This window comes from Pelobates fuscus, chromosome 7 (assembly GCF_036172605.1).
Source record: "Pelobates fuscus isolate aPelFus1 chromosome 7, aPelFus1.pri, whole genome shotgun sequence".
Classification (NCBI taxonomy): Eukaryota; Metazoa; Chordata; class Amphibia; order Anura; family Pelobatidae; genus Pelobates; species Pelobates fuscus.
In genome coordinates, this window is record NC_086323.1 from 120,845,815 (window position 1) to 120,862,348 (window position 16,534).

General features: G+C 41.2%; 1 protein-coding gene across 3 annotated transcripts in view; it reads right to left on the reverse strand.

The window, feature by feature from the left end:
• LOC134568170 (potassium channel subfamily T member 2) overlaps positions 1 to 16,534 on the reverse strand; it is a 465,676-nt gene that overhangs the window by 274,594 nt on the left and 174,548 nt on the right. For all 3 annotated transcript variants that reach the window (XM_063426528.1, XM_063426529.1, XM_063426527.1), the window contains exon 2: positions 4,182 to 4,261. In XM_063426528.1, coding sequence (XP_063282598.1) covers positions 4,182 to 4,261 — 80 coding nt within the window. The remainder of the gene's footprint in view (positions 1 to 4,181; positions 4,262 to 16,534) is intronic.

Consider the following 16,534-nt stretch of genomic DNA (forward strand, 5'->3'; position numbering starts at 1 on the left):
TGAAATACCTCGGCATCTGGTTTACCACGGACCCCCAGGAAGTATACCAGCGTAAGTTCGAGACGCTACTGAGAAACATCGAAGTGGATCTGACGAGGTGGTCCTAACCTCACATTACCTGGCACAGCCGTATAGCGGTCCTTAAAATGAATATACTTCCTAGGGTTCTTTACTTATTTCAGACTATACCAGCAGCCCTGCCAGCATTATTCTTCTCGGTCCTGAAATCGGCGGTCATAAAATATGTCTGGAGGGGGGAACGATCCAGACTGCGCCATGATACACTGTGCCTTCCGAGACACAGGGGAGGCTTAGCTTTGCCAGATTTTAAAAAATACCACCAAGCGACAATCTTACAACGAATCTTGGAGTGGCACGAAGTGGAAACAACCAAACAATTGGTGATACTGGATCAGGTGGGGGACGCTGCAAAGTTAAAGGCGGCGGTCTGGCTGAGGAGAACAACCAGGGGCAGCAGGAGAGGAGAGGAAGGACCTGTAGCTGAAACACTACTCGCTTGGGAAAACATCAGGGAAACGCCACAGGTCTCCCCGACCCCCTGTCCCCTACTTCTGATTCTGCACAACCCCAATATTGGGGGCGGAACACCGACCGAAGCATGGGCATTTCTAGGTGAAGCAGACTATATACCAATCTACAAAGTTACCCAGGATGGCAAGCTGAAGTCCCTGGACGCGCTATTGGAGTCGCGACCACGGTCTCCCATGGCGACCTTTCGAGACATGCAATTGCGACATTATTATAATTCTCTCCCACACCGGGAAAAATTGTGCAGAGACCTGACGTGGTTTGAGGACATCTGCTCTCGCGGCGCCTCCCTTGGGAAAAAATTTCACACCTCTACCAATACCTGCTGACTAGCCCTACCTTAGAGAACAACTTCTTCCAACGTCACTGGGAACGGGCCTTGGATACAACATTCACCTCTGCACAGTGGGACAAAGCCTTGATATGGCAACACAAAAGCTCCTCTAGTTCCCACTATCAAGAGGTTAATTACAAGTTGCTCTCCATGTGGTACAGAACACCGGTACTGCTCCACAAAATTTTCCCCAATACATCACCAACGTGCTGGAGGTGCCAGGAAGAAAGAGGGACGCTTATGCACGTTTGGTGGGAATGCAAGCATATTGTCCCATATTGGGATCAGGTCAAATCCGACATCCAACTGATTCTGGGAGATGATATTACCTGGTCGGAAGAGCTAATCTTACTACACGTCTCAACATAACCGTTATCCACATACAAAAAATCCATCCTGCGTCACTTACTAAATGCTGCGAAATCACTTGTGCTGGTATACTGGAAGAAAATAGACATCCCCACTCGGGAAGAATGGATCCACCGAGTCGAGGATATTAGAGCGGCTGAAGCTATGCAGGCTGAACTGGCAGGCCAAAATGGGGACCAAAATGTGCGGAACTTTGGGCTCCATGGTTTGCCTTCCGTGCGCGGCAGTAGGGGGGGTGGTCGGTGTGGAGCTGGGGCCGGACGAAGGTGCGAACCTTGTGACGTGCCTATGGCATGTGTTGCGTCCCAGGTTGACCCACTGGGGATGACGGATGCTGTGCACCACGCATTGCCTCAAGACGTGTAGGAGGTTATGGGGACATTGTCAACTGAGATGAACAGGCGACCATATGGACACACATGAGGGATATACACGCAAGGGACTGACTGACAAGACTGAGCAAGACCCCACTACACAGATACGAGACGGGGAGATGGGCATGAAACATCCACGCAATATGAAACTAGGACATGGACATCAATATCTCCATGTTCATGGAGACACATGACGGACAGTAATTGCATTTCATCGGATGCTGGTAGCAGGGGGGGGCTCAGTACATGCTCACACGACCCTCCCTCAGACTTACTCCGATTACGACATAATATGACAACGGTGGTTAAATATGACCCTGACAGACCCACATGACGAGGGTAAGCAAGGTAACCCCTAGTGCATGCGGTGAACGTTTACGGCAGCTTTGGGCTCCCACCCCCCATCCCCCCTCACACACACACCGCTACGTTCAACGTTACACACCTCCCGAGGCGCACCACAACCCACACAATCCACACCCCAACGGACCCATATCACACACCTATGTGCGGACCCATATCACACACTGGTCCCTACTGACACTACACTTAGTTGGGGTACTAGTTTGGATACCGGTCGGAATACCCGACTTAAGCGGGAACCGCGCACCTGAGCGTGATACTGCCGCGACTTATTCCCTTAAAATAACGACCCTCGGTTGGGGGGTTGCACTACATTAACTCACTCATTAAGTCGATAGGGGTACTATTAACAAGAGGCTGGTATTAGATAAGGGTATTGTCTGCACCATAAGCTATAGCGGGATGCACGAACCTATGCTCTCTTCCCTCCCCCGTCGTCTATTTCCTACCATAATGACACCGTAGCCTGGCCCAAACATACAACTCTGTAGGGTTGCCACACATCTATACACACTACCCCACACTCCCACTTTTGCCGATGCAACTTGTATAAAAGTACCGCATGTACACCTACAACTTCAGGAATTCTACGGACTTCGCTATACCCGCGTTGTCCCGACTCTCACGAGTCAAGTCCAGCTACACGGGTCCTCCTTACATTCACACACTACAACTACTTAATTGCTACCGGACATTAGCGGACATCGGAACTGTAACTGTTCTTCTATCTGATTGTATCTTCAATGCAGATGTCAACTGTTCAGTCATTGTAATTTCACGTTTTTATGCTGATTGGGGCCTGCGTGCCCGAAATACGATTGACTTATCTGAAAATAAACATGATTATCCAAAAAAAACCAAAAAACCTTTGAAGTTCTCTCAGAGAAAAAACAAAGGAAGAAAGGAAACCAAATGTGTAGTCTGTCAATAAAAACAGGTAAAAAAGTGGAATAGGTATAGTACTCACCTTGTTTAGAGCCTTACAGTCCTGGCTCTGAGGTATAATAGTGTTATGCCAATTTTTGTGGGGATGGCACAGCCCCTATGAAGATTTGGAATGCTCCAAAGGACTTTAAAAGATTAGTAAAGTGTATTGCACATTTAAATATAAAACATATTATGTAAATTTGAGGATAACAATATAAATTTAGATACTAAAAGTCCTGAATATAGCCAAAACGTGTTTGACTTTTGCACAGTTCCTTCAGTCAGCAGTCACTTTACAGATTTAGAATTTGGGGTGTGAATGAGAGGGTCCACACAAGTGTATAGAGCTGCTGTTTTTTTTTAATTCACTTTAGCACTTTTTTTGTATATACACCCCTCCCAAAAAGGAGGTGTATCTTGTTTGTATTCATACCAAATCTAACAGTTTGTCTACACATTGTTGTAATATTTTATCCATATCAGTAACTGCATCTGTGAGGTTGTATTGAGCGTCAACATACTCAGCCATTTGTGTTTCCATGTGAGCAGTGCGGTCACCCACATGTGATTTATATTTCTAAAAAGGGTTTATCGCACTGTATCATCAGCATTTCAGGTAAGGCCTAAGTGTCATCTTGTTCTCCATCCAAGAATTGATGAGTATTAGGTCCGCTTATGGCCAAATATGATGATCTGTCCTGCTTAGGTTTGGCTTGAGTTGCAATAGGTGTTTAGCAGTGGAAGGTTATTAACCAAGCTGGGAAAATACGCTTTTTCCCCAAAGGCGAGTACTCTGAACCGTGCGGCCATTCGATTCTAGTGCCAAGAGATGCCCCATACCCTCATTGTTTTTAAAAAAAACTTACATGCAGCCAATAAATGTATTAGTTATGAGTATTTTTGTAACTAGACTAAAAGGGCAACCTTTACAATTATGATTTAGTCCAGGATTTTCAACCAGCTTTTAGAAATACCTGTATCAGTACAGTTTACATTTTATTTCACCTCTTGTGCCTGGTGGGGTATGGAATATGCTAAGCTGCCTGGGATGTTGCCCACTGACTGAAATAATTGACCTATAAAAGTCTTTGGCATAAGCAAAGTATTCTCATGTTTATGCATCTGTTGCTTTCTTAATACAATTTTGTAGGATTTTCATTTGTGAGATACCCTTACTCCCTCGGCCCTCTGAAAACCAATAAACTGATAGAAAAGGCAGTGAATGCAATTCAATGTGTGGTGTTTTCAGTGAATGCAATACATACTTGATCTTTGGTTTTTGATGAAAAAAAGCTTCAGCCTCTCTTTAAAAGAATTTTCATTCACATAAAATTCCACTTGTACCCTGGGGGAAAACAGAAATTGAAAGATTATTATGTTTCATTCCCATAAAACTCCACTTGTACTCTGCGGAAAACAGAAATTGAAAGATTGTAAGGTTTCTTTTATTTAATTTTGCATTGTGTTATCAGAAAAATTCCCGAACATTCAAACTATTTTAAGTGGTTTTACAACAGCATAAGGATTCCATGGTATCCAAAACCAATCAACTTTTGGAACTACATATGAGGAAGTATTACTAAATAAAAGTTTTAATGTCAATTTTACATTACGCAATCTCTCATGCAAGCAAAATACTTTTTTTTTAACACATTATCATCATAAAATCAATATTATCTTAAAATCTAGTTCAAGCAACTTCAGCTGTTATGAGCTCTTTTCAGAACCTTTACTTGAGTAGTGACTTAAATGAACACTCTAATAACAGTTCAGAGCAATTTGCTTTGCACAAACATGTACAGTCTCATGATTCCAAAATGTTGGTACCCAATTCACAGCTCATTTAGTGGAGATAAATTAGTTTTTCAAATTTATGTTGTTTATTTCATGTTTGCAAAATGTCAGTTGTGTTCACTCTACCGAATCACAAGAGAATTGCAAAGAGATAAAATAATTAAATAAATGACACATTCTTTCTGTCAGTAATTGATGACATTATTGGCTTATTCTTAAAGGGTGCATCTTCTGCTTAATATGACACCAGAATTACTTGCAAACATAGAAATAACTGAAAAAAACAAACAAACCACTACAAGTGGGAAATGGAACAAGAATTGATTGACATGTTAATGGTGGCAAAACCTTCCTCCGAACAGTTCTCCTGCATGTCTACAGAGCAATTATATTAGATGGGGTGCTTATTATATTATAATATATATTGGATGGGGCACTATGGATGGGGTGCTTATTCCTTAGCAAAAACAAGATTACAAGCAACTTGTGCTTTTGAAGAGAAATATGAAATAAGTAACATACATTACTCTTTCCAGGCACTGATGAGCTGGTAACGAAGCATGCATCCCAGTCAGACAGACTCCTTGCATTTGGAACCAAGGGGATATTGGTGTTCCTACTGGTGAGACACCCACACAAATGATTGTTCTGGAGTGCATAACTTTTTTACTTTAAAACTCCTAATGCAATACAAATATTATATGTATTATAAATGATGTTTTAATTGCATAAAGAAGCATTAGCCAAACATTTTAACTGAATATTTTTTTTATTATTTATATAAAGATATTATTTGCAGCATGTTGTAGTCATTTCTCAATGATTTTCAAGCATCTGGGCCAAAAGAGTGTTGAACTAAAAAAGTTCCGTTTGCAAGTTAATTATTTTTGCACGTAATAATTCCAAATTATGTTATGGATCTTATACTGCGGTTTCTCCTCAAATGGCATTCTGTTTCCTTATCTGCAATAATATTGTTCATTTAGCTGTGAATACATAAACAAATACTCTGCAAGTCCCAGAGCATCAGTTCTTCATTGATTCTTCTAAAGAGGCCATTAATGCTGATTAACAGCTTTCTATTTTGCTTCTTTAACACCTGCCCTATTACGATGATGAAATCAGCGACAGTCTCAAAAAAGGATAGGCTAATGCCCAGAAGGATTACAAAAGCACCCAAGGACATGATCCTCGAGACAGACACAGTAAAGTAGTTAAGGGTACTGCCAGTGCTGTGAATGCTAAATAGATCTATTTTTTTCTGTGTTAGAGAGTTTAGCACATCTAACCAAGCAGAACACATTTTGAGCAGTGATGATGTTCTGCTGGAAACTCTGTATGCTGGAAGTAATGAGAACATTAAATTGGAAACGCGGGTATAATTTAGGGACCCTAGGGGACCTCTCACATTATGAGCATTGATGAGCATTGTAGCACATAATCATAATCATAGTTTAAAGGGAAACTATAATTCCCCAACAGTTTAGTGTTATGTTTACTTAGTCCCCGTACCTAGCAAATATGTTTTTGTGAAGCCTGAAAAACAAAAGGAATTATATAAATGTACAAATTCTGGAACTTGGAGTCTCCATTTTGGCTCTCTATCTATTATCTTTCTAAACGTTACCTTGTTCTGATATTGGTTATAATTTGCTGGCAGAGGAGAAACCGAAACAATATTTCTGTTCTGATTTGCATTGTGTGCTCTGGCAGTGCCAGGTCTGAACTTGTTTGTGATGTAACTTTCTAAATCTTTAGGATACAATTTAAAGGAGAATGAAGCAACAAATGAAAAAGCTCATAGCTAGACAGACGATAGAGAGATGATTTTTAATATTGTATTCAATGGTTTATTTTTCAGTGAAATGGCAGTTCTGATTCAAAGCATTGGATGACTCGAAGAGGCTTCCGTAAATGAATGCCATAGCTGGTGATTTCTAAATCATTTTAGCATGGTCAGGATGCTTTCTATAAAAAAACAAAACTGAACATATTTTAAAAAGTAAGAGTGAACTTTATTTTAGATATATTATTCATAATAATATATAATATAGTATATAATATATATATATATATATATATATATATATATATATATATATATATTCTGTAGACTAGCAGCATAAAAGTATCTATGTAAAGTGTGATTTACAACTTCTTAGAATGCATTTTGCATCTGGAAAATGACTGCATTACATATCTGATCAGCTGAAATGTTCTAAATAATGTAATTATATTTATTTATTTATTGTGAATTTGTGGATGTGTTGCAACGTGAAAAAACGTACTTTGCAGATATTCATAACGTTGCTTGATATTGCATAAGTAAAACTGACTAAAAGTGAAAGCTTACAGTTAGAATATTACTTTTTGCAAAGAACCAACATATCCCTCTGGGACATTCATAAGACTCTCATACACATAAGGGGAAAAAAGGAAATAATAAGTGAAAAACAATATGCACTTGACACACGTTTGACACACGTTTCACTCGCTACGCTGTACCAAGTGAGACTACCTCAACACAGCCCCACCCCCTTTCATGATTTGCCACCAACTCAATCACATGGTCAGACATAATTAGTTAATTAGACTCTTTATCGATGTCATTAATTAAGCAACAGCACATTTATCCTGGCTGCAGCTCGGTTATGCTTTTGTTATAATCATATCATTTAGTATTTACTTTTTGTGTAATTCCACTTTTTTATTTTTTGTTAATTATTTTCTCATTTTAAAGGGCTCAAACCCCTTGGTTGAGTAGACAACTGAAGTAGACTCTATGATCTAATTTTATAACATGACAGGAGGCTTCGTATTTGCTTAAGTCTCTCTTTACTAGAACTCCACAGCAGCACAGAAAACAACCAATCAGAAAAAACTTAGGTACTATAAAACTCCCCTCCACATGCATCATTTCCTCTTTCTTTGCTGCTCAGTACAGGTCAGAGTACCACTGCCTCCTGCTTATAGTGGGTGGCTTTGGGTTTTATTATGATTTATTAGGATTAATTATGAATTATTGGATTTAATATGATTTCTTTGTTTTTTATTGGGATTGATTATGTTTGGTTGTGATCTATATGTGATATTATTTATTATGCCTAGCCTTGGGGATTGATGTGCTTTTAGCTCTTCTTTGCGTCCCCTGTCTTCTACTTGGGGGATTTTCCGTTACATTGTGGTGGTTTGGGGGGTCCCTGGAGATAACTATCTACTTTGCTCTCCTCTTGGTTTTTGCCCCTTCCACTCCTCCACCCGCTCTCTCTCGCCCTTCTGCCTTTTTCCCGCCCTCTCTTCCGCGGGCTACTAGTGTCCTTTCGGGGTTTCAGGAGACAAGCCGCCTTGTTGCTGCTCCCTCTGATCCCCCGAGCTCAGTTGCGAGACTGCGGCATCCAGGGTACTCGCGGTAGGAGGCGAGTACCCGGTGGCTGGTTTCGAATGTGCACGTGGCCGCCTCACCACAATGGCTCCCTCTAGAGCCGCGGGCGTCCGACCGCTTCGAGGAAGGTGCGCCTGCTCGCGGCTGCCTCCCCCGTCCACGGTCAGATATCGGCCATTGTTGCCCCGCTGGGATTCCCCAACGGATGTCTGCAGGTTTTTTCCTTAGCTTTCTCTTATGGCACTTTTTCTTTTCTATGACAGTGTAGGTCAGTTTTTTTCTGTGAGCTTTGCTGCCTGTGTACATCCTAATAGGCTGCAGGTTTTGCTATCAGTGTACATCCTAATATGCTGCAGGTTTTTGCTATCAGTGTACATCCTAATATGCTGCAGGTTTTGCTATCAGTGTACATCCTAATATGCTGCAGGTTTTTGCTATCAGTGCACATCCTAATATGCTGCAGGTTTTGCTATCAGTGTACATCCTAATATGCTGCAGGTTTTTGCTATCAGTGTACATCCTAATATGCTGCAGGTTTTGCTATCAGTGTACATCCTAATATGCTGCAGGTTTTTGCTATCAGTGTACATTTCAGTATGCTGCAGGTTTTGCTATCAGTGTACATTTCAGTATGTTGCAGGTTTTTGCTATCAGTGTACATTTCAGTATGCTGCAGGTTTTGCGATCAATGTACATTTCAGTATGCTGCAGGTTTTGCGATCAGTGTACATTTCAGTATGCTGCTGGTTTTTGCTGTCAGTGTATATTTCAGGATGCTGCAGTTTTTGCTGTCAGTGTATATCTCAGTGTGCTGTGTGTTTTTACTGACAGTGTGTATCACAAATTGCTGTGAGTTTTACTGACAGTGTACATCACAGGTCACGGTGAGTTTTTACGGACAGTGTATATCACGGATTTCGGCGAGTTCTACTATCAGGATATATCACAGATTACTGTGAGTTACAGGTATATTGGAAACTCAGTTATACAGGCTCTGTACAGGGCGTATACAGCGCCAGCTAATTCTAGGATTCATGTGCTTCTCAGTATATGTTTTCCTGGCCCAGCTATGAGACCTCAGATGAGACTACTCTGGTATGACTTAACAGACCTGGATCTGTCTCTAACTGGTATGGGAGACCAGTCTACGCTGATACTGTACAATTTTATCAGGTTATTGGGGAGAGTCATTGAGTTGGCTATTGTTTAGCCCTACTCCTGGAAGAGTCCATGGTTACAATACCCTTCAGCTGGTATGGTGATGGTAATCTATAATGATCCTAAGATATTTCAAACAGATCTGTGAGCAAGTGCATACCGATTCACAGTTTACGGAGAGTATTGCTCAGTGTATCTTACATCCATGGACTTGATAGTCACTGGAACATCTTCCGCTTATATCCGCTACAGCTGGAATACCACCGTTTGCCTGCTGGGCATTTAGGGGCTGCCAGTCCCGGTCAGGTTACTCACTCGGCATTACGCTGTCTAAAAGGATTAGTGTCTAAGGGTCCTATGTCACAAGATACCCTGAGGATCTACAATTTAGGGGCCTCTACCCGAACTCAGAGGTCCCCGTTACTCATTTATGCCCACTGTAAAGCGCTACGGCATTGGAAGGCGCTAGATGAATACATGTTTATAATATATTATGGTAATATTGATTGGCCTGCTATGTCTGTGCCCATAAGAACGGCCTGCTATGTCTGTGCCCATAAGAACGGCCTGCTATGTCTGTGCCCGTAAGTACGGCCTGCTATGCCTGTGCCCATAAAAACGGCCTGCTATGTCTGTGCCCCATTGATTGGCCTTCTTTGTCTGTGCCCCATTGATTGGCCTGCTTTGTCTGTGCCCCATTGATTGGCCTGCTTTGTCTGTGCCCATTAGAACGGCCTACTATGTCTGTGCCCATTAGAATGGCCTGCTATGTCTGTGCCCATTAGAAGGCCCGCTATATCCGTGCCCGTTAATATGGCCTGCTAGGTCTGTACTCATTAAAGAGGCCGGTTATACCTGTGCCCCATTGATTAGTCAACTATTCCGTGTCCATTCGTTTGGCTTGCTGGGCCTGTGCCCTTCTGACGGGCCTGCTCTGTGGGTGCCGAACCCCTTTTGGTCGCAAGCCTGGGGACTATCAATGAGGAAAAGCCAGTACCCACCAGTGACAGAGAAATAAGCAGGTGTCCAGGCAAACACCGTTGCCATACTATCCAAGAGGACGCTAGTATACGGCCATCTGAATATGGTGGGAAGGGTGGAAGCCCAAAACCTCATGCCTGAAAGGCTAGGTTTCCTTATGAAGACCCCGGACACACATCCACGGTTTGCGTAAGACCGGCGGCGGAGGCTACCTTCTAGCTGAGATGGAATTTGCGTTTTTACTCTTGTCTACGTTGTTGTTGTTTCTTTTTGTTTTCATGACTTTCTTTTCTTTTCGCTCGGGTCGTCGAGAGGCCTAACTTGACCTCCTCCGAACTCCCGGGCGCTAGGGGATTGCGGAGAACGTCTCCAGCTTTCCTCGGACTACCAACGGTCGTCTTGGACCCCGCGCATGCGCACGGGATCCGGACGGTCAGTGGTAGTTTTTTCCATCATTGTTTTTCCGAAGTTTGCCCTCAGCCTTTGCTGACGTTAGCTTTGGTGTACCCTGCAGTTGGTCACCCTGAGTCTCTAGGGACTCTAGTTTGGATCACAGGAGGGTGCGACCCTCCATCACCTTGATCCGAAAATATTGTATCTTCGGGAACAGAGAGCGAACCCCTCTCAGATACGGAACTGGATGATGTTTTGTTATTAGAGGGCGCAGTCCTCCCTCAACCTCAGCCAGACACTGAACTGGATACAGAGGCATGTTTGGGGGGCACATGCTCATAGGGGGGACCGGTCACGGATATAAACTCTAATGTTTGGATATTTATGAGTACAGCCCGCTCAGGCTATCACGATATTCGTTCACATTAGTAGTGAGCGCGACTCTCTCATACACTCAACACTCTACAGGGCTGGCCTTTTGTTCATCGCACAGGCTTGTACTTGTGCGAGACATCGGCGACTACATGGAGGGGCGTCCTTCCTGCATTCAATTAGTTCTGACGTACGTGCTCCTGATTTTCATTATAGAGGACTGCCTGGTCATACAAGATATACATATTTAGGCTGGATTCCTCTATTTTATCTCCTGTAATGGCTCTACTGGGTCCGGACCACTTAGGTACCCACACTCCTGGAGATGGTACGGCTAACGGATGGTCCTCAGGTATTACAAGAGTGCAGGCTTTGGTATATTCTGCACCATATAAATCGGAGAACTGCTTTCTGTTTTGGATGCCCAGACTATTGCGGACCAACCGCGCGGACAGTTTTCTCCCATATCAAGATGACAGGAGTTACGGAAACCTTCATGGAGCATACGGACACTGCCTTGCTTGGGTGCCTAGGTTAAGGAAGGCCTGTTCTCCGGTCTGAAGGTAACCGTACGCAGGGTTCACATGGTAAGACCGGACATCCCGGTTGTCTTGAGTTCCCCGGTCATTACGATCTTGTGTTAAAATGGCAGGTCTGTCCCATCTCCTCGGAACACATACCTGGTGAGCAGGGTTCGGAGATGGTGGGTCCTCCGTCTATTAGCTATTTACCCCTTGCGGGAGCCATTTTTGTTTTGGATTCCACTAACCTACTTTTCAACTACCGTCAAGGAGACCTAGAAGATTTTGTGTGGGTACCTGGGGTACCCAGACACCTTTCACTCTTAGATGAGGACATATCTGGATGGAACTCTGCACTCCGGCTTGCACTTTCCATCCCTTTGAATATTTCTCGGGTTTCACTATTGCAGAATATAGTCGACCACTGTTCTCCCACATGAGTTCAGTTCGGAACCATGAATGGATGTCCTTTTGGAATCTTTTCTCTACAGAATCCGAGGATTACACAGTCCATTTGGAATATCGGAATCACTTAGGATACGGCTAGTTTGACCACACTCTCGCCTGCGTTACAGATTTATTCTCAGATGAGACATATCACCAGGTAGGTCAGGAGAGAACGAGAGATCCTACTCGGTTATATTGCAATTTGGTGGTGGATTTAGACGCATCTCTTGTGATTGGGGATCTACCTGCAAGGCCGCGTCGCCGGATGAGGAACCACCCTGCAGATCAAGATTTAAGACATGATGGCAGTTTCTTCTCGCGGCCCTACGTCCGCAAATGGCCTTCAATGGTTTCAAACTACAAGAAAATAGCTGATAGGTCAGCTTGCAAGCTCATGTCCCGACCGATAGGAAGCGGGTCGCAACACCAAGTTTGATGGATCTATCAGCGGATGGTGTTTTTTTCCGTGTTTGAGATGTTTCGTCGGCTGACATCTTCATTGATCCGTCTACTGTCGTTTATCGCAGTTGGTAAGTACAATTAGGATTACTCTGCTATCTCCTGGAATAGGTACCAGTGACACAAACAGCGTTGGATTGGTGATCTGAGCGTTGAAACAGCAAATACGAAGCCTCCTGTCATGTTATAAAATTGTAGATTATGCTAGCTTTAGTGTACCTATAATCTTAATTTTATTAATGACAGGAGGCGAGTATTTCCCACCCATTCTTATCCCTCCCTTGTTTTATTTTATGGTTTAGTTTAATCAGGTACGTATGCAACGTTGCTTGTCTCTGCTACCTGTCGCTTGCTTCTTATCTCTGTTTTTCATAGTAGGGTTGGGATATCTACATGTTAAGATGATTTTGGTTGCTACATTGGGTACCTACATGTTTATTCAGAGTACATTTCTTTGGATAATCAACCTGTTCGATTCTGTTTTTTCTTTCGTTTCAGTTTACAGTCCATAAACATTATCTGGTTTGACAGCTCTTCTCGGGAGTTTACAGTCCATAAACGTTATCTGGTTTGACAGCTCTTCTCGGAAGGTGGACATCGTCGTATTCATTGTATCTAGGACTTTGTTTCTTCCCCATTATGTTTTCTGCCTTTTATTCTGTTTTTTGTCGCAGCTAGAAAGAGGAAATGATGCATGTGGAGGGGAGTTTTATAGTACCTAACTTTTTTCTGATTGGTTGTTTTCTGTGCTGCTGTGGAGTTCTAGTAAAGAGAGACTTAAGCAAATACTCGCCTCCTGTCATTAATAAAATTAAGATTATAGGTACACTAAAGCTAGCATAATCTACAATTTTCTTTCTTTTTTTCTAGACAGGGAAAGCTGGAACATTATCAGAGACCTTGTACTGTGTGGGTATCTCTCTATTTTAGCTCTGCGTAATTAATAACAGTGACTCTAGCTGTGTGAGTATCTCCTCATTGTGCTTAGCTCTGTATATTGTATCTCTGTATTGTACTTAGCTTTGTCTTTTGTATGGATATAAAATCTGTATTGTAACCAGCTCTGAGTGCTTTATGGATATCTTTGGGTAGTGTCAAGTTCTGTGTATAGTATGAGTATCTTTGTATTATGCCCAGCTCCATTTATTTTATTGTTATCTCCTTATTGTACTGGGTTCTTTGTATTGTATAGGTATATCTGTATTGTACCTGACACTGTGTATTATATCGATTGGATAGCTCAATTTTATACCTAGCTCTGAGTGTGGTATAGATGTCTCCGTATTGCATGAAGGTCTGTGTTTTGTTTAGATATCTATTTTAACTAGCTTTGAGTGTTGTATGGATTGGATATATCTACATGATACCCTGCTCTGAGTATTGGATGTGAATCTTTGTATTGTATGCAGCTCTGTGTATTGTATGCGGTCTAACATTAGGTGTGTACATTGTGCATGTCATTAAGTGGACTGATTTAGAGGTCAGAAGATGCTGGCTGCAAAACAAAGTTACATTCTGGGGGTGGAATCTGAAGCAATCATAATGTTAAACCATCACCAACCACCACTGGGAAGGACACTGTTTATGACTCAAATCCTAAAATTCTCTTTTTTATATTTATTTAACACTTGTTTTACAGAATAAAATGTTCAATATAGATAACGGTATAACAAAAAATGAATTACTTGCAGCAATGCACAACCCTCACAGGTTGCCTAATGTTCAGCTCAATGTTCAGCATCACACTACTGCAATTTAGTCATATCACACAAAAATGGGCACACTGATTCGATCCGAATTTAATGAATAAAAGCCTATTGTGATATGAAGTTCGTGAGCTCTTAATTTGGGGTTACGTTTATACAGTAGATAACTGTAGCATATAGTATTCTATCAATAAAAGGTTTGTGCCTTAACGACCCATTGACCCAATCCCAAAGCAACCCAAAAAGGTCAATGGCCAAGCCGTTCCTGTTGCTTTGGGATTCCAGCTTTGACTGTTTGCCTGCTGGCAGCACTAGTTCCACAGGTCCACAGATCCCTTGGATAATTTTGTTTGGAAAAAAAAAATAAACTTGCCGTGGACAAGTCTAATATGTGACATTTTATTACTGTGTGTTAATGTTATGTGTATCTTCAAAAACATTAGAAATTCATTGTATTTTCTATAATCTTGAATATTTCTCATGCTGAATGGTTTCAGACGTTAATTTAAATTATAATTTAAGTTCTATTTTCCTAAGGAAAAACTTTACCAAACACCAACTACTCTTGTTAAAAAAAAAAAGTTAACAGCCCCCAAACCTAATAACTACTTTCATCATTTTTAGCAACAACAACTGAAAACAAGTACTTCCAATATTTGGATATCAGTTGGTTTTTTTTTACATCATTATCAAGGATTTTTGGTGCACTATTTGGAGTTCTTTGCAAGTAGCACATTTCTTGGAGTATGCTTTTAAATATTTCATTTACCGTATAAAGTGCATAAATATCTCTCTCACTTTAGGGAGCATGAATTGCACAATGAAGACTCTGTTACTATCACGTAATTAAATATTACAAGTTAATACAATATGGTATCATGGTAGGTTCAGAAAGGCAGCTTCTGACAGATAGTATAATATGAAAGCTATCGCAGCTGAAACACACTTCCCATTGAAAAGATTATTTTACATTTGTTATTTATCTGTGAGGTATTGATGTCCCAACTGTAAACAACCACAAATAATACAAGTGATGGCATATCCATATTATATTTGTGAGTAGTGATGTGAAATTATGTTTCTAATCTCCGGTTCCCACTTTTCTCCCTTGGTTGACAAACTGATTGTGTTTCAAGCTCAACAAAGCATGCAGTCAACACAGCTGCTCATCTGGAATTCTCTTTTGAGCCTTTCCTTATAATATTGTCTGTGTGAGGTCAGTATCAGTTCTAGAATATGGGATGCACAATAAGGAGACTAAAATAAGACTGACTTATTCCCAGCGTAGCATTTGATTTCCCTTCTGCAACATTTGTTTTACCAGATGTTACCTTATAACAAGAAATAATTATTTAATTATTCGCCAGATCCTACTCCTGAACATTACTACATTCTAGAACCGTGGTTCCCGAACCAATTCTCAAGTACCCCACCTAAAAGTCCAGGATTTAAGGATTACTCAATTGTGTCTAAGGTGTTTTTGGGAAAATAATAAAACAAAAAACACTTTAGACACAACTGGGTAATCCCTAAATCCTGGACTGGTAGGGGGTACTTGAGGACTGGGTTGGGAACCCCTGTTCTAGAATAAAGGTAGGAAACATTCGGCACTCCAGACATTGTGGACTCTATCTTTCCTGATGCTTTGCCAGCATTATGTCTGCAGGATTATTATGAGAAATCAACATCTGGAATTCCGAAAGTTGCTTGCTCCTTTTCTAGAACCATGTGGATATCATTTTAATATGACTGCAAATCATGATGTACCATTTTACAAAATAACTTTTTAATTTTCATTTTTTTTTCATTTTAAACATTTAAGGTAGGGGGATAAAGAAGGAAACAAAAAGGAGGTGGGGGTAAGAAAGAGCATGGGGTACATGAAATTCCACTGACTTAAAATAAATAGATATAGTAAGGAAGGGTTTCTCAACTTGCTTTGAAAACGTTCCATATGCTTTTGCTTTCATAACAGATTCTACAGGTTCCACCATGACTTTAAGAAACCTTGTGAGTGATGTCACCAAAACAACATGCTCAAAGTAAATAAATGGGGATCCACGTTTATATCACTGTAGCAGATTTTACTGGTTTTAACATTCAAACCCGTTTTGGGGTTGTGTACTACATGATGTTCAGATGTATATGAAACTGTCTTCTGAGAATCAGTTCACATTAGGACATAATATTCTTGGCTTGATCCTCAGGATGATTGTGCAGAATTATTGTCATCTTACTAGTAAAATATATTGTGCTAGTGCTAGTGTAGTAAAAAATACCAAGATGATAAAAAAAAAAAAAAATAAGATGTGCAAAATAATTAATTTATTTTAAAATGATTAATAAAATACAATAAAACATAGTGAGGACAGCTTGTAAGCAATATTTAAAAGTACAGCAAACCT